Raw genomic sequence first — 21,244 nt, 5'->3', positions numbered from 1 at the left:
CTCAGCACTTATTAATAAAAGCGCTTCGCTTACATGACAGCGTAAGAATCCCGGGACCCTTCTGACAGTAAATGGGGTTAATAGGGGAATTTTCCAATTGCCCTTTACATTTCATACGCTTGAAAAGCCCGAACGTTTCTGCCTTTTATTTATTTATTTTCTTGGAAGCGTATCGTGTAGCGGCAAGACACATTCTACAGCGTGTAACGTACGAGGAATTTTAGTGCCTAATAAATTTTTAAGCCTAATGTTACTTTTCTAAATAAGGCCATTAAAGAAAGGAAAATAGCGGCTGTATATTTCTTCTGCACGTTTATGTGGGGGGAAAGGACTTAAAGTCAACAATCCCAGCCCAATAAATATATCTATTTGCTTGTGCCTGAGAAGCCTCCTGTGTAATGTTGAGTAAAGCAGAAGAGAATTTTAAGCTATCATGTCCATTAATAATGAGGGATGCACCAAATCCCAGATTCAGTTTGGGATTCAGATGGAATTTCAATTTGGATGGATGGATTCCAGTTCTGCTAAATATGAGTGTCTGGCCAGTCAAATCAAAGCCCTTAATTGTATAATTAATTATATAAATATATTTGTATTTATACATATGGGAGGAGGAGGTGCCATATTGATTCCCTTAGACAGTACAGTATGAGGGTATAGCTTATTGTGTGCCCAGAACATTCCTTCTCTGTATATTTGTATTTATACATATGGGAGGAGGAGGTGCCATATTGATTCCCTTAGACAGTACAGTATGAGGGTATAGCTTATTGTGTGCCTAGAACATTCCTTCTCTGTATATTTGTATTTATACATATGGGAGGAGGAGGTGCCATATTGATTCCCTTAGACAGTACAGTATGAGGGTATAGCTTATTGTGTGCCCAGAACATTCCTTCTCTGTATATTTGTATTTATACATATGGGAGGAGGAGGTGCCATATTGATTCCCTTAGACAGTACAGTATGAGGGTATAGCTTATTGTGTGCCCAGAACATTCCTTCTCTGTATATTTGTATTTATACATATGGGAGGAGGAGGTGCCATATTGATTCCCTTAGACAGTACAGTATGAGGTTATAGCTTATTGTGTGCCCAGGACATTCCTTCTCTGTATATTTGTATTTATATATATGGGAGGAGGAGGTGCCATATTGATTCCCTTAGACAGTACAGTATGAGGGTATAGCTTATTGTGTGCCCAGAACATTCCTTCTCTGTATATTTGTATTTATACATATGGGAGGAGGAGGTGCCATATTGATTCCCTTAGACAGTACAGTATGAGGGTATAGCTTATTGTGTGCCCAGAACATTCCTTCTCTGTATATTTGTATTTATACATATGGGAGGAGGAGGTGCCATATTGATTCCCTTAGACAGTACAGTATGAGGGTATAGCTTATTGTGTGCCCAGAACATTCCTTCTCTGTATATTTGTATTTATACATATGGGAGGAGGAGGTGCCATATTGATTCCCTTAGACAGTACAGTATGAGGGTATAGCTTATTGTGTGCCCAGAACATTCCTTCTCTGTATATTTGTATTTATACATATGGGAGGAGGAGGTGCCATATTGATTCCCTTAGACAGTACAGTATGAGGGTATAGCTTATTGTGTGCCCAGAACATTCCTTCTCTGTATATTTGTATTTATACATATGGGAGGAGGAGGTGCGATATTGATTCCCTTAGACAGTACAGTATGAGGGTATAGCTTATTGTGTGCCCAGAACATTCCTTCTCTGTATATTTGTATTTATACATATGGGAGGAGGAGGTGCCATATTGATTCCCTTAGACAGTACAGTATGAGGGTATAACTTATTGTGTGCCCAGAACATTCCTTCTCTGTATATTTGTATTTATACATATGGGAGGAGGAGGTGCCATATTGATTCCCTTAGACAGTACAGTATGAGGGTATAACTTATTGTGTGCTCTCTGTATATTCTCTGTATAGTTGTACTTACCGAGATGTTAGAAGTACTAAGCTACAGTATATTAATAAAGGAAAATAATGGTAACGTTGAGAAAAAAAAGTGCTTCAAAAAAACCTACATTCTAAATGGTATATTTAATAATCAGCCAAATGTCATACAAGAAAATATCTTGTCCATGTGTATTATACAGGCAATAACCATTTACATTTAAATGAAGCAGAATAGATAAAAGTTACACCCTTGTTGAACAAGCACAAAGGCATCTTATGTGAGCACAGTTGCTACCATTTTAGCACTTACACCCCAAGAAATAGAGAAGGACCCCTAATTTCTTTAATCATAGTGAGACTGTGCAGCATTGCATATATATATATATATATACACTGTATATACACACACAGCACTCTGTGAATAAAGCTATACACACATAGATAAGCCTGTCTATGTAGAAGTTGTATGTATACATAAAGCTCTTTCTCAATAAATCTATACACAATACACATAATATAAACATATGTTTATTGCCCCCCATTGCTCTCATTGTGTCAATGCAGTAAGTGAAGGCAGTGGAGACATGAGCGGCTACCTACATGTGCAGTCCCTCTGGTTTTTGGCAAGTTCAAAACCCGGTCGACATTCACAGGCCACTCCGACTTTCGGGGTCTCCCTGCAGATATGGGCACATCCGTGGTCTTTGTTCATACAGTTCATCCCTTCTGTAAAGACAGAGAAAGTCAATTTAGTATTAATATATATATATAATACACAAAAGCCATGAATATCCTGTAAATTATATCCTTATAAACGGTGAGTTCTGATGTCATCAGTTATAAACGGTGAGTTCTGATGTCATTTCTGTCAAATGACTCACTGAAATTTGTGTATTATAATAAATAAAGTACCCCCAGTTGTAAAATATGAGGATATTAGAAGTTACCTCGGAGTTCCATAACCTATATAAAAACACTCGGCCTTCGGCCTCGTACTTTTATATGGTCATGAAACTCCTCGGTAACTTATAATATCCTTATATTTTACAAGAGGGGGTACTTTATTCACTATATAATATAAGTCGTAAGACGATATAAACGAGTGCCCTATTACTGTATTGGCACGGCCACCGTGCAGTGGAGTAACTAGACGTTACTGGGCCCCACAGCAAATTCATTTTAGTGCCCACAACATATCCAGAGATTAGGGATGTACCGAATCCAGGCCCGGATTTGCGGCAAGGCCGCATAGGCCCGGGCCTAGGGCGGCAAAAAAATAGGGGCGGCATGCCGCCCAGCCGCATTATGGGGACGCGCGCCCATTCAATTACAGTAGCTGTGCCGGTGTTTTTTCGCCGGCGCGCTGGGAAGGGGAGGTGAGGTGGGCGCTAGGACCGCACGGCCGCCTGGTCGGGCCGCGCGGCCTAGGGGTGCCCCTCATTGAAATCCGGCGCTGACCGAATCCATTTTTTTGGATTCGGCCGAACCCCTGAATCCTTCATGAGAGATTCGGCCGAATACGAAACCGAATATGAATACCCAAATAGTGAGCAACTTCAAACTATATTGGTAAAACAGGGCACTCTCTGGTAGGGATGCACAGAATCCAGGATTCGGCTGAACCAAACCGGGGGAAACCATTTTTTACTTCCTGACCTTCATAAAAAGCCATGTGATTTCCCTCCCCACTCCTAATTTGCATATGCAAAATTAGGATTCGTATTCGGTTCAGGCAAATCCGACTCCAACCGAAAAAGCCCGAATCCTGGATTCAGTGCATCCCTACCAGAGATTGCCCTGTTTTACCAATATAGTTTGAAATTGTTCACTATTTGGGGGGACCCCTATACCTCCCCTCTGCTTCCCCCCTAGTTACGCCTCTGTCGCCATGGCGATACCGCAGCTTAGCTATATAAACGGTATTTGAGCCCATGAAGCGGCCACGCATTTTGTGCCAGTGAAGGGTAACCGTACACTATATTTAAAAGCACAGAAACCCGTAATTTTTTGGTGTTAGTGGTCCGTTTACCTGTGGAACGTATTTATTTGAACGTTATCTAATTGAGTGTTAAATCCAGGCTTGTAACTTAAGGCTACTTACAGCCCGGGGCGTATTCCCCCCTCTGGAAACAATAAGAGGTTTCAGGCTGTCAGTGTGTGGATCCTCCTATAAAAGACTCGTATGTCACAAAATAAACAAGTGCGGAGTCTGCTCTGGGCTCTTCCATCTGTTTCCCATTTGCAAATAAAACACAGGGAGAGTAATGGGATCAGCGTCCCCCCTGCAGATGTGATTGGGGTCTTGTGCTTCACAGGAGATTCTGCTCTAAACCTGAGCCAGAAAAAGCACATCTGCCCCCCTGGTCTGAGCCATTAAATATTCTACAACTTTATCTTGTCAGCGAGGAGAGAGCGGAAAAAAGATTTGTGGTTCTGCGAAATGGAGGGAGAGATGATAAAAAATATTTTGGAAATGAAAAACGATCTAGTGTTTGACCTTACGCAAACAATGGGCTGCTACTATCAGGGACCCCAAACTTTACTCCACTGACGCAAAGAACTCCCAGCATCCTTAGCCTGGACACGCTACTAGTCACCATACCTCCCAACTTTTTGAAAGTAGAAAGAGGGACAACAATTTTGGCGCACGTAGCAAGGCGACATTTTTTTAACCACGCCCATTTTGTGGCCACACCCCTATTTGTCATGTTAATTTTACAAAATTTGGCAGGTTATGAAAGTTTGAACACATTTCTGTGATTACAGTTTTGCTAATGAAGGCAAATTGCCCTTTAAAGTAGAAATAAACCCTAATAAAAAAAAACCCTATCCCCCTACCCTACATAGACCCCCCTTCCCCCCCAGCCTAGGTGCCCCCCGGGCACCTAGGCTGGGGGGAGGTATATGTAGGGTAGGGGGAGGGGTAGGGTTTTTTATTAAAGGGACACTGTCATGGTAAAAAAAAAATTTTTCAAAATGAATCAGTTAATAGCGCTGATCCAGCAGAATTCTGCACTGAAATCCATTTCTCAAAAGAGCAAACAGATTTTTTTATATTCAATTTTGAAATCTGACATGGGGCTAGACATATTGTCAATTTCCCAGCTGCCCCTGGTCATGTGACTTGTGCCTGCACTTTAGGAGAGAAATGCTTTCTGGCAGGCTGCTGTTTTTCCTTCTCAATGTAACTGAATGTGTCTCAGTGGGACCTGGATTTTACTATTGAGTGTTGTTCTTAGATCTACCAGGCAGCTGTTATCTTGTGTTAGGGAGCTGCTATCTGGTTACCTTCCCATTGTTCTTTTGTTTGGCTGCTGGGGGAAAAGGGAGGGGGTGATATCACTCCAACTTGCAGTACAGCAGTAAAGAGTGATTGAAGTTTATCAGAGCACAAGACACATGACCAGGGGCAGCTGGGAAACTGACAATATGTCTAGCCCCATGTCAGATTTCAAAATTGAATATAAAAAAATCTGTTTGCTCTTTTGAGAAATGGATTTCAGTGCAGAATTCTGCTGGAGCAGCACTATTAACTGATTCATTTTGAAAAAATTTTTTTTCCCCATGACAGTATCCCTTTAAGGGTTTGCTTCTCCTTTAAGCTGCAATGAGACCTGCTTATCTTTAATTGTATCAATTGAATATTTGCTTATCTTAAATCATTACAATTGTTTCTTTGTTATACTAAATAGTTTAAAAAGTATCTAAGTGCAGCTGCCGCATATTCTGGGCTCTCCGCAAAGAGCCAATTAAGTTAGAAACGTTGTATCTTTTTTCTTGCTGTTCAGTGCAGGAGATTAAAGAGGGACATTTCAGTAACAAACCTGGGACTGTGGACTGTCAAAATTGGGACTGTCCCGCACAATTGGGAGGTATTCTGGACTCCCTGTTTAGAATCACTCAGTTGCAGATTTTACTTCTTTGCCAAGAACACAAACTATTCCAATGCAGAGCGGACCTATTTTTAAAGAACCTCAACATTGAGCTAACCCAGGGTAGGGAAGCACCCATGTACAGATCTGCACCCTAGGTCGCAGCAATGAGGTGAGACAGGGGTGCTCATTGTGTCCCAGGCAAGGAAAGCTCTGGCTTCAGTGTCTCCTTTATATATATATATATATATATATATATATATATATATATATATATATATATATATATATATATATATATATATTTTTTAGAGAAAGAAGAAAACACCTCTGGCTAAACTCACTGTAGATTTCATGTGATACTTTGTTTCCCCAACAAGTTTGACCACAAAATCTAATATTTCTGAATGGCTCGGGATCAGTGAAAGAACCGTTACCGCAAGAAACTCTTCTAAGTTTTAATATTCAGGCATGGCCCAAAACAAAAATGAGATGGATCAGTGCAACGGGTAATATATTACGTTATTGGTGTTTTAGGACATGAAAGCTCCCTCTATCCACAGCTGATACTGCTCAGACGCTACAATATCTATACATCCCCGGCTCATACAGAATGTCCATACAGCACCAAAACTGCATGATCACTGATGGAAACCGACGTTCTCTCTCTGTGTCGCCAGAGTTTCCAAATGTAACTGCTACTGAAAGCAAAATCTTTCTTTACTATGCTCACTGCTGGTTTTGACTACTGAAAGAATTAGGAGAAGCCAGCACTGTTTCAGCGAGGACTCCAATTCATTTAGTGCCTCGCAGGCTTCCTCGGTGCTTTGTTAATCTACTGGCTTCTGCTACATTGTTATAAGAGTCACAACCACCAGTACAAAAAATAAAGAAACATAATGCTTTTAATATTGACATTTAGAGCAGTGGCATGAATAACAAGAAAAAAGGAAAGCCCATGCTGCGGGGGGCCCTGGGGTACAGGGGTCTGCCTCCTAGGTAAATACCTGCAATTTTTTGCAGAGGGGGTTAAGGATGACCCTCAATTTTGTAGGTGGGGGGATTTTTTCCATGGTGGGGGCTCAATCCCTGATTTATACATAAGGGATTATTTATAATGCCCAGCAAAGTATGCGAAATAAGCTGCATTTTGCCCTCTACGTGTGGCATTGTGCTCCATTATGGAGAGTACAGAGACCTGCTTTATGAATCTAGTGCAGGCCGCGTTAGTCCTCTCTAGCTAAACTAACAACACTCCTGGCACTGCACCGCTCGCTGTTATAGGACAACCCCATCCACTGATTGGAAACAAATGCTCTATGGCAGTGATCCCCAACCAGTAGCATGTGATAGAGTCCTTCAGCGGGTGGGGTATCTGCAAAAACCTGCGGATTGCGGGCAGAAGTTCCGGGTGCGGGTATAGATGCAGGGCGACGGTTTCTTCGGGTCGCCGGTCGGGCCGCAGGTCTTCTCAATAACGATTTTACTCCTTTTTTCGGATCAAAGCTACTTCTGATGATGTCACTTCCGGTTTACAACAACAGCACTTCCTGTTTTACGCCTTTTTTTCTTATCACGCCTACTTCCGATGATGTCGCTTCCGGTTTACAATGACAGCACATCCTGATTCTTGAAGGTTAGCGGGTCGCAGGTTGTGGATAAGGTACTTGCGGGTCGGGTTGCCTCCTTTTATAAAAATTTTTACCAGCTGCTGGGGGACGGGGCCTCAAAGGGGCGGGTCGTGATGTCAAAAGGGGCGGGACATGATGCCAAAAGGGGCGGGGCCATGCTACGGACAACACGGACGCTAGAAGAGGCAAAAGAAAAGGTAAATTGCAGGGGATTGGGGGCGATTGGGGGCAGGCCGAGGGCTCCTTTTGATCATATTACAAATTTACCTGCAGCTACATTGCCGGTAAATTTGTAATACTGGCCCCAGCCTTGGCAGGTATTTTACCGGCCAGGCCGGTAAAATACCGGACTGGGTGGCAACCCTACTTGCGGGTCAGGTCATGTAGCGGGTCCAATCGGGTATGAATGTGGGTTGCAGGTCCGGGTTGTGGGTACGGGTCAGATACGGGTTCCAAAAAATGGACCCGCAGGAATCTAGCTTGTGAGTAAAATGTTGCTCCCCAACCCCTTGATTGTTGCTCCGAGTGGAATCAAAGCAGGAACTTATTTTTGAATTCCAGGCATGTTTTGGTTCCATAAAAAATAGTTGTATTGTCAAATAGAGTGTAGGCTGCCAGTCCACAAAGGGGCTACCAAATAGCCAATCACAGCCCTTCATTGGCATCCTCGGGAACAATTTTCATGCTTATGTTGCTCCCCAACCCTTCTTACATTTGAATGTGGCTCACGGGTGGGGGGATCCCTGCTCTACGGCAATAATTCTGAGTGACACAATAATGGATTTTTACCAAAAAAAAATGTGCATATATGGAAAATGTGCATATAACTGATCTAAGGGTTCAATGGCAGTGGCAGAATTACTGGGGAGTGTGCTAGCGGATTCGCCGTGAAAAACGCTTTTGGAGGGGGGGGGCACTGCTGCACGGCCGCCCCCCAGGCCCCAATGGGGTAGTTCCGTTACTGTTCAATGGAGAGCCCCAATCATGTGCAGAGTACAATCATTATATGTCTCAGCCCGTTACCCATCACACAGAGCAGATGCACTATGCAGAAGCATTCTTTAGCACTTGATCTTACCCAGACATATAACCAAAAAAGTCCATATTTTAAGGGATGATCCAGCTCTGTTTATTCCCAGCCATGTAGTACACTCATCCGTCTCTACAGAGTAAAATATGGTCTGAAATAAAGAGCAGGACTCGCTCATCATCTCCCCAATGACTCCGTTAGTATTAGTGTCGTTGCCAGCTTAATGCCTTACAAATAATGACTTCTTTGCAGCAAATTGCCTTTCATCCCTTCTGTACATTTCTCTAACAATGACTGTCGGGCAAAACGTACAAAAAGGTCAACCGACAGACACTGTTTCTATTGGGAAATATCCCTAAAAAATGTTGATTTTAGTCGATGCAGCAATAATGGAGCTGGGCTCTTGCCCTTGAGACCTTTTAGATGGGCCATGTCGGATAGGGGGGAATATGGAAACATTTATGGGACAACTCCAAACAAGTCTCTGGGGGAAATATACTAAAGCGACTAACGCTGGCGAAAATTTGCCAGCATGACGCCATTTTGGGCACTTCGCCAATTTACTAACGGGCGCTGGCGTAATTATACTAGCGAAGGACATAAGACTCTAGCGCGACTTTGCACTCTAACGCCAGGCATATTTTCACTATTGCAAAAGAGCTTTACTACTGAACTACTACTACTACTGTTTTTACTGAACGTTATCGCCAGAATTGCCTTCGCCAACTCAGACCAGGCGAAGTACAATAGAGTAGATAGGACTTGGTCCAAAAAAAGTTGTCCCAAAAAACGCTGGCGTCTTTTCCTTTTTACAGGGTGAAAAAGATCGTACTTTTTTTTTTGGGTACCCTCCTTCCCCCCTACATTTCCTTACATATGGCACATAAACTATACACTGGGCTCATGTGTAGGGCAAAATAACAATTCTATTTTCTTTTATTAAAGGGATACTGTCATGGGAAAAAACATTAATAGTGCTGCTCCAGCAGAATTCTGCACTGAAATCCATTTCTCAAAAGAGCAAACAGATTTTTTTATATTCAATTTTGAAATCTGACATGGGGCTAGACATATTGTCAATTTCCCAGCTGCCCCCAGTCATGTGACTTGTGCTCTGATAAACTTCAATCACTCTTTACTGCTGTACTGCAAGTTGGAGTGATATCACCCCCTCCCCTTTAGCCCCCGGCAGCCAAACAACAGAACAATGGGAAGGTAACCAGATAGCAGCTCCCTAACACAAGATAACAGCTGCCTGGTAGATCTAAGAACAACACTCAATAGTAAAATCCAGGTCCCACTGAGACACATTCAGTTACATTGAGAAGGAAAAACAGCAGCCTGCCAGAAAGCATTTCTCTCCTAAAGTGCAGGCACAAGTCACATGACTGGGGGCAGCTGGGAAATTGACAAAATGTCTAGCCCCATGTCAGATTTCGAAATTGAATATAAAAAAAATCTGTTTGCTCTTTTGAGAAATGGATTTCAGTGCAGAATTCTGCTGGAGCAGCACTATTAACTGATTCATTTTGAAAATTTTTTTTTTCCCATGACAGTATCCCTTTAAGGTTCCCTGTGCTTGTGTAATGTAATGTATTTGCTGCAACATATACGTCCATTGAAATTAATTTTTCCACCGTATGCAAATTATCTAACACTAGCGCAACTATGCTATGCCTGCCGTAGTAATGCTAGCGCAACTTCACAATCGTTCGGCGACGAAACTTCACAACCTAGTGAATTAGCGTTGTCTGTGTGAAGTTGCGCCTGGCGAAGCCGTCGCTGGCGAATTTTCGCCCGTTGGTGAATCTCCCCCAATTGTTAAGAAGCAAAAGGGCAATGAGGGAGAATGTTGTGTGGGATACGAGGGCGTTTCAGTAGCTGGCGGGGAGCTTTGTTGCCCCCGAGCAACTTCTAGAGCTATTGTTATGCAAGTACATTGGTAAAACTGAAAACTCACTCGAAGACTTTCTGCAAAACACTGGAAAAAAAAAAAACGTTAAAAAAAAAAAAAGTTCACGGGATCAGCAAAAACCGTGAAGGAACAGACCGTGTTTGTGCTAAATTAAAAGTTCTTTTTATCCCTCAAAACAATAGCAGATTCATTCTAAAGCAGCGTTTCCATAGGGATGCCATCAATAACATTTTTCGCATCTCTGTCCTTTTTTTTTTTTTTTTAAGGCGCCCGAAAACCTTACAAGCGCCGGTCAATGTGGACAAAAGAACAATTATCTTCCCTTCCTTAACAGAAGAAGAAAAGAGATTCTTTTTTTTTTTTTTTTTCTTAACCTCGTCAATAGAAAATGATGTAAAAAGGAAGAAATAAAAGAATGAAGAAAAAGGGAAAAGGAAAAAAAAAACACTTACAAGAAGAGAGAAGCCTATTAGTGACAAAGGCCTTTCTTCCTCTCTCCTCACCATGAATAATTAGGACTCTTCAAATAGAAATCAGCTCAGCGAAGAGCCCTTTGAGGCTTTTAGAGGGTAAAACAAACATTTGACTATACGAGGATTTCCCTTTCAAGAGAAGGGACTAACTTTATGGCACAAATGGAAGAGAAGTGGACGGGAAGCCGAGTTTAAAGAACATCAAACGGCCTTTTTCTTTTTCCTAAGCCGCATACTTCAGGCTGAAGGTAAAATATTTCGCCTCGCATTCTTCTGCAACAAAAACATGGATTTTAAACAAGTTGGGTTAATCGGCCCCCTCGGGGGATTTGTTTCAGGCCGAGAGAAATCCTTTAGTCCCGCAGGATTCTACACGCGCTTTCCTATCGTTTTTATCACCAAATCACGGCAGTGAGACACATTCAGTTACATTGAGAAGGAAAAACAGCAGCCTGCCAGAAAGCATTTCTCTCCTAAAGTGCAGGCACAAGTCACATGACCAGGGGCAGCTGGGAAATTGACAATATGTCTAGCCCCATGTCAGATTTCGAAATTGAATATAAAAAAAAATCAGTTTGCTCTTTTGAGAAATGGATTTCAGTGCAGAATTCTGCTGGAGCAGCACTATTAACTGATTCATTTTGAAAAATGTTTTTTTCCCATGACAGTATCCCTTTAAGGTTTTAAACAAGTTGGGTTAATTGGCCCCCTCGGGGGATTTGTTTCAGGCCGAGAGAAATCCTTTAGTCCCGCAGGATTCTGCACGCGCTTTCCTAACGTTTTTATTACCAAATCACGGCAGTTTGACAAACTTGCTCCTGAATATCGCGGCTTTTGAATTATAAGGAGCCCTTGTAATAATGTTAGAGTAGCGCCCCCTAATGATAAGGCCCATGAAACTATACAGCCCCTTGTTCACATGTACGTTCCCTGTGTTACTACTGGGGCCCCCCAGAAAATTCATTTTAGGGCTCCCAACATATCCAGAGGTTGTCCTGTTTTACAATACACAATTACAATACAATAATTTATATAAACAAGCTGCTGTGTAGCCATGGGGGCAGCCATTCAAGCACAGGATACACAGTAGATAACAGATAAGTACTACTATAGTTTATATAAACAAGCTGCTGTGTAGCCATGGGGGCAGCCATTCAAGCACAGGATACACAGTAGATAACAGATAAGTACTACTATAGTTTATATAAACAAGCTGCTGTGTAGCCATGGGGGCAGCCATTCAAGCACAGGATACACAGTAGATAACAGATAAGTGCTACTATAGTTTATATAAACAAGCTGCTGTGTAGTCATGGGGGCAGCCATTCAAGCACAGGATACACAGTAGATAACAGATAAGTACTACTATAGTTTATATAAACAAGCTGCTGTGTAGCCATGGGGCAGCCATTCAAGCACAGGATACACAGTAGATAACAGATAAGTACTACTATAGTTTATATAAACAAGCTGCTGTGTAGCCATGGGGGCAGCCATTCAAGCACAGGATACACAGTAGATAACAGATAAGTACTACTATAGTTTATATAAACAAGCTGCTGTGTAGCCATGGGGGCAGCCATTCAAGCACAGGATACACAGTAGATAACAGATAAGTACTACTATAGTTTATATAAACAAGCTGCTGTGTAGCCATGGGGGCAGCCATTCAAGCACAGGATACACAGTAGATAACAGATAAGTACTACTATAGTTTATATAAACAAGCTGCTGTGTAGCCATGGGGGCAGCCATTCAAGCACAGGATACACAGTAGATAACAGATAAGTACTACTATAGTTTATATAAACAAGCTGCTGTGTAGCCATGGGGGCAGCCATTCAAGCACAGTATACACAGTAGATAATAGATAAGTACTACTATAGTTTATATAAACAAGCTGCTGTGTAGCCATGGGGGCAGCCATTCAAGCACAGTATACACAATAGATAACAGATAAGTTCTGAAGAATCCCATTGTATACAATAGAGCTTATCTGTTATCAGATGAGTATCCTGTGCCTTTTCTCTTTTTTCAGATTTGAACGGCTGCCCCCATAGATACACAACACCTTGATGATATACAGTTTCTGAAGCAAATACACCTGTGTTTTTCCATTGCAAGGCAACAGTACATTCCTTTAAAACACTTGAATTTTTTGGTGTTTTGGGTGTTACTGTTCCTTTAAGCCATATCTTCAGCCTGTCACTCTGTAGCTGGAACACACGTCTCTGTATCCCAATAACTGACAAGTTTGGGGTGAAGATCACTAGTACAAAGAATAATGCAAGGGCTACGCTGTATTATATCCAATAATGGAAGCTCAGACCAATCCTTGGATGTCAAATTATGACTCTGTCCCACACTGGGGAAAAACCTCCAAAAACAAGACAAGCAGATCCATTTACTGGCTTTATATAGATATGTTACGCTATGATTAAGAGTACACAGATTTTCCTAGGTTAATGTCGGATGAAGAAACGTGAGCCAAGGATATGGTCCAAATGCAGAAAAGTGAAAAACAACTATGACTTATTTATACCAACGGATGGAAAATAAATATTGAAAATGCTAAAATCAGCAATGATATCGCCCAAAAATACCTTCCACCTTTGAGCGAGGTGGTTTGTTTGAAATGTAAGCACATAATTCAAGTGAAACAGGGCGAGAGAGAGAGGAGGGGGGCTGCTCATGAAAACGAGGGACCCTGCAGATGTCTGGCACAAACATTTTGTCCTAATACAAATCCAAAGCAGAGGCCGTTGGATGATTTAAAGGCACGGTGCTTTTAAAGGGACATCCTATAATAAGAAAGATGTTTTTGAACTGCAGTAGTTCTAGATAAAGACTAGGAATGATGGAGAGAAGTAAAACAGCATCAGCCAATGGATGGAATGACTTTTCTCACATTTCCATTGAAACTCATAATCCTTGACTTTTTTATTACACATTTTCTTTAACGTGCATTTTTTCTTGGTGGGATTGCGGCAAGTTGGGAAGATGTTTGGAGCTGTGACCATTGTGTTGTTTATAATGATTCAGTTCAAAGCCAATTCCATGAAGGTCACTGCTATAAACAGCGGGTACATAGGGGTGTGGAGATTTCAGGCTTGTGTAACCCCTTACTAACCATGTGTAAACTGGGATTTTATGAGTGAAGCCTTTGAAGTGAGACTCAATGGATGGAGCAACAACACAAGCCACAAAACTCACCCCGTTCCATAAGCAGCAATGTCTCAACTGCTTTTTACCTAATGAAAGAAAATATCATTGGAAGCAACTCTCCAATGTGCATTAGTCATGTTCAGTGGTTTTACAGTTATTTGTAAATGTAATTGCTGTCTGGCTTTTTATTTTATCTGCTAGTTGTGGCTCCAGAAACAAGCCAGCAGATTTATGGCCCTAAAGAACAGAAAACTGCTCCACTACAGGCTCAGAACCAGGAGTGAGTGCAGATTACGCTGGAGATCGCGGCCAACTAATCGCCCCAAATTGCCTTCTCACCCACAACAATGTGAGTCGCAAGTGGGATTGTTTTCCAAAAGCGTTGCTTTGTTTTCCAAAAACGTCCATAGTTTCCTTGTGGGGCAACTTCAGGCTACGATAGAGAGAGAGAGAGAGAGAGAGAGAGATAGAGATGATAGAGAGAGAGAGATGAGTGAGAGAGAGAGAGAGAGAGAGAGAGATGGATGGAGAGAGAGAGAGAGAGATAGAGAGATAGAGTGAGAGAGAGAAATACAGAGAGAGAGAGAAATAAAGAGAGAGAGATAGATAGACTGAGAGAGACCCCACTTTCCCCTATTCCCATAAACTGCCCCCCCTAACCCCACCCATTTCACCCCTCTACCTGCTTTGGCAATGCTTAATGTATTTGGTCCTGCCAATAAAGCTCATTTGATTTGATTTGATTTGATTTGAGAGAGAGAGAGAGAGAGAGAGAGAGAGAGAGAGAGAGAGAGAGAGAGAGAGAGAGAGAGAGAGAGAGAGAGAGATACATAGATAGATAGATAGATAGATAGATAGATAGATAGATAGATAGATAGATAGATAGATAGATAGAGATGGTGGATGGAGAGAGAGAGAGAGAGAGAGATAGAGAGATGGATGGAGAGAGAGAGCGAGAGAGATAGAGAAATACAGAGAGAGAGAGAGATGGATGGATGGAGAGAGAGAGCGAGAGAGATAGAGAAATACAGAGAGAGAGAGATTTACAATTGGTTTTAATATATATATATATATCTGGTTGCTAGAGTCCTAGTGACCCTAGCAACCAGGGGCATAGCTACAGAGGAAGCAGAACTTGTGGCTGCAGGTGGGCCCAGGAGGTATAGGGGCCCCCATGAGGCCCTAATTCATGAGCATTTTAAATATATACAGGACAATCTCTAGATATGTTGGGGGCCCTAAAATGAATTTGCTGTGGGGCCCAGTAAGATCAAGTTATGCCACTGCTAGCAACCATACATTGATTTGTATAAGAGACTGGAATATAAATTAGACAGACTTGTATAAAAGCAGCAGTTACAGTAATTTTGTAGATTTACAGAGTATTTGTTTTAGATGGGGTCAGTGACCCCCACTGAAAAGGTGGAAAGAGTCAGAAGAAGGCAGCAAATAATTCAAAAACTATAAAAAATTATTTTATTATTATTAATAATAATAATAACGACCAATTGGAAAGTTGCTTAGCCGTTCAATAACTTATAACTTACTAAGAGGTTTATTTATTAAAGTCCAAAATCTGAAAAATTAAAGTTTTATTTTACTATAAAATCAGAACTAGAATTTTTTGGGATTTATCGAGGATGGAAAAAGTCTGAATCTGAAAATCGGGCATCTCAGACCTGCCAAGGTTGTATATAAGTCAATGGGAGAAGTTCTGTGATCTGCGCTGCGTTTTATGCACTAATGCGAAGATTTTGTGGTTTTCATGCGGAAAATCCGAAAAATTCATACAATCCAAATTGTTCACAAATTTTTTTCATGTTTTTTCCCTTCGGAAATTTTTCAGGAAAATGTATTGATAAATTAGGGGAAAACCCGTGCTGATTTGGTCGGAGTTGTTTTCAGAAAACCATGAGATCAATTCGAACTTTGCTCATTTAAAGGTGAACCACCCCTTTAAGTGTGTGGAGGTTGTGACAAATGGAAATAATGAAGTGGTAACTCACAAGTGAATTGAAAATGACATTTAATACAATCGCTGAAGAAAAAAAAAAGAAATAAATCCAAAAGAGATGAAAAGGAATAATGATGAATTCTGATTTATATGAGAGATCAGAGGAATGACACAGGCATCTCGTCTATAGGAATTTATTCTCTCGTTTCCGTACAGAGAAGTGACCCCATTGGATTGCTGGACGTATATCAATCAGGGCCATTTGTACGTCATTTGTCACAATCGCTCTATTCACGTCTGTTTGATTTACATCAGCCACAGGATAAAACCACTGACCTTCCCTGATGTATTTTATTGTCTGCCTCTGTACATTGGGCAGGTGGGACACACAACAGTCACAGTCCCTCTGCATTAAAACAATTTACCTAAAATATTCATTGTAGTTGTTCTTCCAGGAAACAGATCCTGTTCTCAAATGTAAAACACAGGAATCACCCGGCAACCCATAAATTAAGAGAGAGTCTAACCAGCCAGAAAATGTATACATATGGGAGGAGGGAGGTGCCATATTGATTCCCTTAGACAGTACAGTATGAGGGTATAGCTTATTGTGTGCCCAGAACATTCCTTCTCTGTATATTTGTATTTATACATATGGGAGGAGGAGGTGCCATATTGATTCCCTTAGACAGTACAGTATGAGGGTATAGCTTATTGTGTGCCCAGAACATTCCTTCTCTGTATATTTGTATTTATACATATGGGAGGAGGGAGGTGCCATATTGATTCCCTTAGACAGTACAGTATGAGGGTATAGCTTATTGTGTGCCCAGAACATTCCTTCTCTGTATATTTGTATTTATACATATGGGAGGAGGTGCCATATTGATTCCCTTAGACCAGGGATCCCCAACCTTTTGAAGCCGTGAGCAACATTCAGAAGTAACAGGAGATGGGGAGCAACACAAGCATGAATAATGTTCTTGGGGTGCCAAATAAGGGCTGTGATTGGTCATTTGGCAGCCCCTATGTGGCTTGTCAACTTACATTGAGACTCTGTTTGGCAGTGCACCTGGTTTTTATGAAACCAAAACTTGCCTCCAAGCCTGGAATTCAAATATAAGCATCTGCTGTGAGGCCACTGGGAGCAACATCCAAGGGGTCGGAGAGCAACGTGTTGCTCACGAGCTACTGGTTGGGGACCACTGCCTTAGACAGTAAAGTATGAGGGTATAGCTTATTGTGTGCCCAGAACATTCCTTCTCTGTATATTTGTATTTATACATATGGGAGGAGGAGGTGCCATATTGATTCCCTTAGACAGTACAGTATGAGGGTACAGCTTATTGTGTGCCCAGAACATTCCTTCTCTGTATATTTGTTGCCAAACTGTGATCTGTACCATCTTGTTCTGCAGAGAAGGAACCCTGCTACAATGTACAATGTATGGGGGGGGGGGGGTTACCTGAAAACAACTGACACCCCCCATGTTTGTTATAAACAGAATGTTTCTCAGTTGGCAGTTGAATAGAGAGAAGACGAGGGCCCATTGGTGGATCAGATATAAAAAGGACAATTTATGTGCACAAACACAGGAGCTTTATTGATGATTAATAATGACACAGTATAGGAACACTATCAAAGCTTCTGGGAAGTGGAATAAAACAATTACCGGCTTGAATAGAAACCACAGCCCGGCTGTAAAACGTGTCATTAAAATGTTAAGGTTTTTTTTTCTTTGTTTCCAGAAGGCAAGAATCCATCAGAAATATTTATTTTAGAAGTAAAAGGTTAAGCAAATAGAGGCAGGTTATAGAGCTGATAGGGGTTTAAAACCCAACCGCTGAGCTTATATTTGGACAGTATGAGACAAAATTCTAGGGAATTCAAGTTAGGCCTGTGCCAGATTTCTGCCACTACAAATCCCACTGGTACATTTGATACAGATGCTGATTTATGAGACCCTTTTAGCCCTGACATCGACTGCTAGCTGGGTGAGACCTTCATATTATAGAGAGAGAGACAGAGAGACAGAGACAGAGAGACAGAGACACTCACACACTGCAAAAAAGTCATATAGAATATTATGTATCATCATGATATATATATATATATATATATATATATACACACACATATATATATATAAAGTAAGGTAGTACCACACTCAATGGGAATAGTTGTGAAAAACATCAAGATTTTAGGATTTTTTTCAATATATATATATATATATATAGAGAGAGAGAGAGAGAGAGAGAGAGAGAGAGAGAGAGAAAGAGACACATTCATATATCTAGAAATAGAGAGAAAGAGAGAGAGAGAGAGAAAAAGAGAGAGTGAAAGAGACACACATATATAGAGAGAGAAAGAGAGACAGATACATATATATATATATATATATAGAGAGAGAGAGAGAGAGAGAGAGAAAGAGACACATATACATATATATAGAGAGAAAGAGAGACAGAGACACATAAATATATATATATATAGAGAGAGAGAGAGAGAGAGAGAGACAGAGAGAGAGAGAGAGTCAGAGAGACAGAGAGACAGAGAGAAAGAGACATGCATACATATATATATGTGTGTGTGTGTCTCTCTCTGTGTATATATATATATATGTATTTATATATTGAGAGAGAGAGAGAGAGAGAGAGAGAGAGAGAGAGAGAGAGAGAGAGAGAGAGACAGATACACTATATATATATAGGGTATGTGTGTGTGTGTGTCTCGGTCTCTCTCTCTCTATACAGAGAAAGCCAATAAGTTAATTTTACTTCCAATAAAGATTAATTATTAGTTGGGATCAAGTACAAGCTACTGTTTTATTATTACACAGAAAAAAAGAAATCGTTTTTTAAAAATTTGGGTAAATTGAACAAAATGGAGTCTAAGCGAGACTGCCTTTCCGTCATTCGGAGCTTTCTGGATAAAGGGTTTACGGATAACAGATCCCACCCCTGTATAAAGTATATTTCTATCAGTACAATCCAGGCCCAGCAGAAGTTCTTGTGTGGCTTCTCGTCTGATCTGTTGAACAAAAGCAGAGTCGGTATGTTGTGTGATTTGTATCTCACTCATCTCTACTGGATCATTGACACGGAGCCCCTCAGACCATGTGTGTTTATGACTAGAGCCAGTGCCACATACTTTGCACATGATACAATAAACACTAATCTTTATAGTGGAGGCACATTTCCTGTTTTATGAAAGAGGGACATTTTGGTTTATATTCGGGACACAGCCAAATGTATCTGAAAGTAAACATTAGATGCTCTTGAAAAAAATAATAAAAAAAAGAAACGAAAAAAAAAAAAAAAGCTCCTTCCAGTTGAATCCACTCACAGTGATTTGTTTCTGACATTATTTCCAGTGGGTTCCTTTTCTGTGGTCTCAGTTCACTGTTGGGAAACGTTCTTTTGTTGCTACAATGTCAACTTCGATTAGTCCATTCCACACACACACACAAAAAAAGAAAAAGAAATTGGAATCTGTTCAAACCTCTGAAATGTTTTATTGTTTTGTGGGGTTGGACCGGTGCTAAAGTCGCATCAAGTGCTATGAGACAAACTGTCCTTAATTAGTACTGGAGTGTAATGGAGAAGTGTACGAACACTGGGAGAGAAGCTGCTCCCTAATTCACTGGCCCAGTACAGCGTTATGCTGATACATAGAAACTGGACTAATCCATTGCAGAAAGGGGTTAATAGCGATCATCTATTACTGCAAGGGGTTAATAGCGATGATTCATTACAGCAAGGGGTTAATAGCAACGATCCATTACAGCAAGGGGTTAATCGCGATACTTCATTACAGCAAGGGGTTAATAGCAACGATCCATTACAGCAAGGGGTTAATAGCGATGATTCATTATGGCAAGGGGTTAATAGCGACAATCCATTACAGAAAGGGCTTAATAGTGATGAGCCATTACTGCAAGGGGTTAATAGTGATGAACTATTACAGCAAGGGGTTAATAGTGATGAACTATTACAGCAAGGGGTTGATAGTGATGATCCATTACAGCAAGGGCTTAATAGTGATGAGCGATTACAGCAAGGGGTTAATAGTGATGATCCATTACAGCAAGGCGTTAATAGTGATGAGTGATTACAGCAAGGGGTTAATAGTGAATCCATTACAGCAAGGGATTAATAGTGATGATCTATTACAGCAAGGGGTTAATAATAATGATCCATTACAGCAAGGGGTTAATAGTGATTATTCATTACAGCAAGGGTTTAATAGTGATGAGCGATTACAGCAAGGGGTTAATAGTGACGATCCATTACAGCAAGAGGTTAATAGTGATTATTCATTACAGCAAGGGTTTAATAGTGATGAGCGATTACAGCAAGAGGTTAATAGTGACAATCCATTACAGCAAGAGGTTAATAGTGATTATTCATTACAGCAAGGGTTTAATAGTGATGAGCGATTACAGCAAGAGGTTAATAGTGACAATCCATTACAGCAAGAGGTTAATAGTGATTATTCATTACAGCAAGGGTTTAATAGTGATGAGCGATTACAGCAAGAGGTTAATAGTGACAATCCATTACAGCAAGAGGTTAATAGTGATTATTCATTACAGCAAGGGTTTAATAGTGATGAGCGATTACAGCAAGAGGTTAATAGTGACAATCCATGTCCACATGATTATTCATTACAGCAAGGGTTTAATAGTGATGAGCGATTACATCAAGGGGTTAATAGTGATGATCCATTACAGCAAGGGGTTAATAGTGATGATCCATTACAGCAAGGGGTTAATAGTGATGAGCCATTACAGCCATTACAATAGTGATGAGTGATTACAGCAAGGGGTTAATAGTGATGCTCCATAGTGTGGGCTGCTGGGAGAGAGAAGTGATACAGATCAATAAAAGGTCAGTGCTGTGGGGGGAGAGAAGCAGTGTTGATGCAGTAACTGGGGTATTTGAGGGTGAGAAGTTCTGATCCATTACATGTGGTGCTGGTGGGGGAGAAGTGAGAAATATAAAAAACTGCATATGCAAAGCTCAGCGAATGGCCTTATGTTACTATGTGCTCTCAGGCTTTAATTACATTAATATACACGTGTATCTAAACTCATATCAACCAGACCTTTGATAAGGCGGATTATTATTTTATGACATACTATATTCCATATTCATAAAAGCATTGCAAATATTTATTTTCCTTTAAACAGACAATTCAGCAGGAACAGTCCCTAAGTTTGCTCATAGTCTGTACAGAGAGATCCCATTAAACTATGGCAGCATAGGT

At 40.9% G+C, this 21,244-nt stretch overlaps 1 protein-coding gene across 6 annotated transcripts in view; it reads right to left on the bottom strand.

Annotated features, from left to right (window-relative positions):
- Positions 1 to 21,244, bottom strand: part of scube1.S (signal peptide, CUB domain, EGF-like 1 S homeolog) — a 140,092-nt gene that overhangs the window by 63,612 nt on the left and 55,236 nt on the right. For all 6 annotated transcript variants that reach the window (XM_041587859.1, XM_041587860.1, XM_041587862.1 and 3 more), the window contains exon 5: positions 2,537 to 2,662. In XM_041587859.1, coding sequence (XP_041443793.1) covers positions 2,537 to 2,662 — 126 coding nt within the window. The remainder of the gene's footprint in view (positions 1 to 2,536; positions 2,663 to 21,244) is intronic.

This window comes from Xenopus laevis, chromosome 3S, assembly GCF_017654675.1.
Source record: "Xenopus laevis strain J_2021 chromosome 3S, Xenopus_laevis_v10.1, whole genome shotgun sequence".
Taxonomy (NCBI): Eukaryota; Metazoa; Chordata; class Amphibia; order Anura; family Pipidae; genus Xenopus; species Xenopus laevis.
This window is presented reverse-complemented; position numbering and strand designations above follow the sequence as displayed.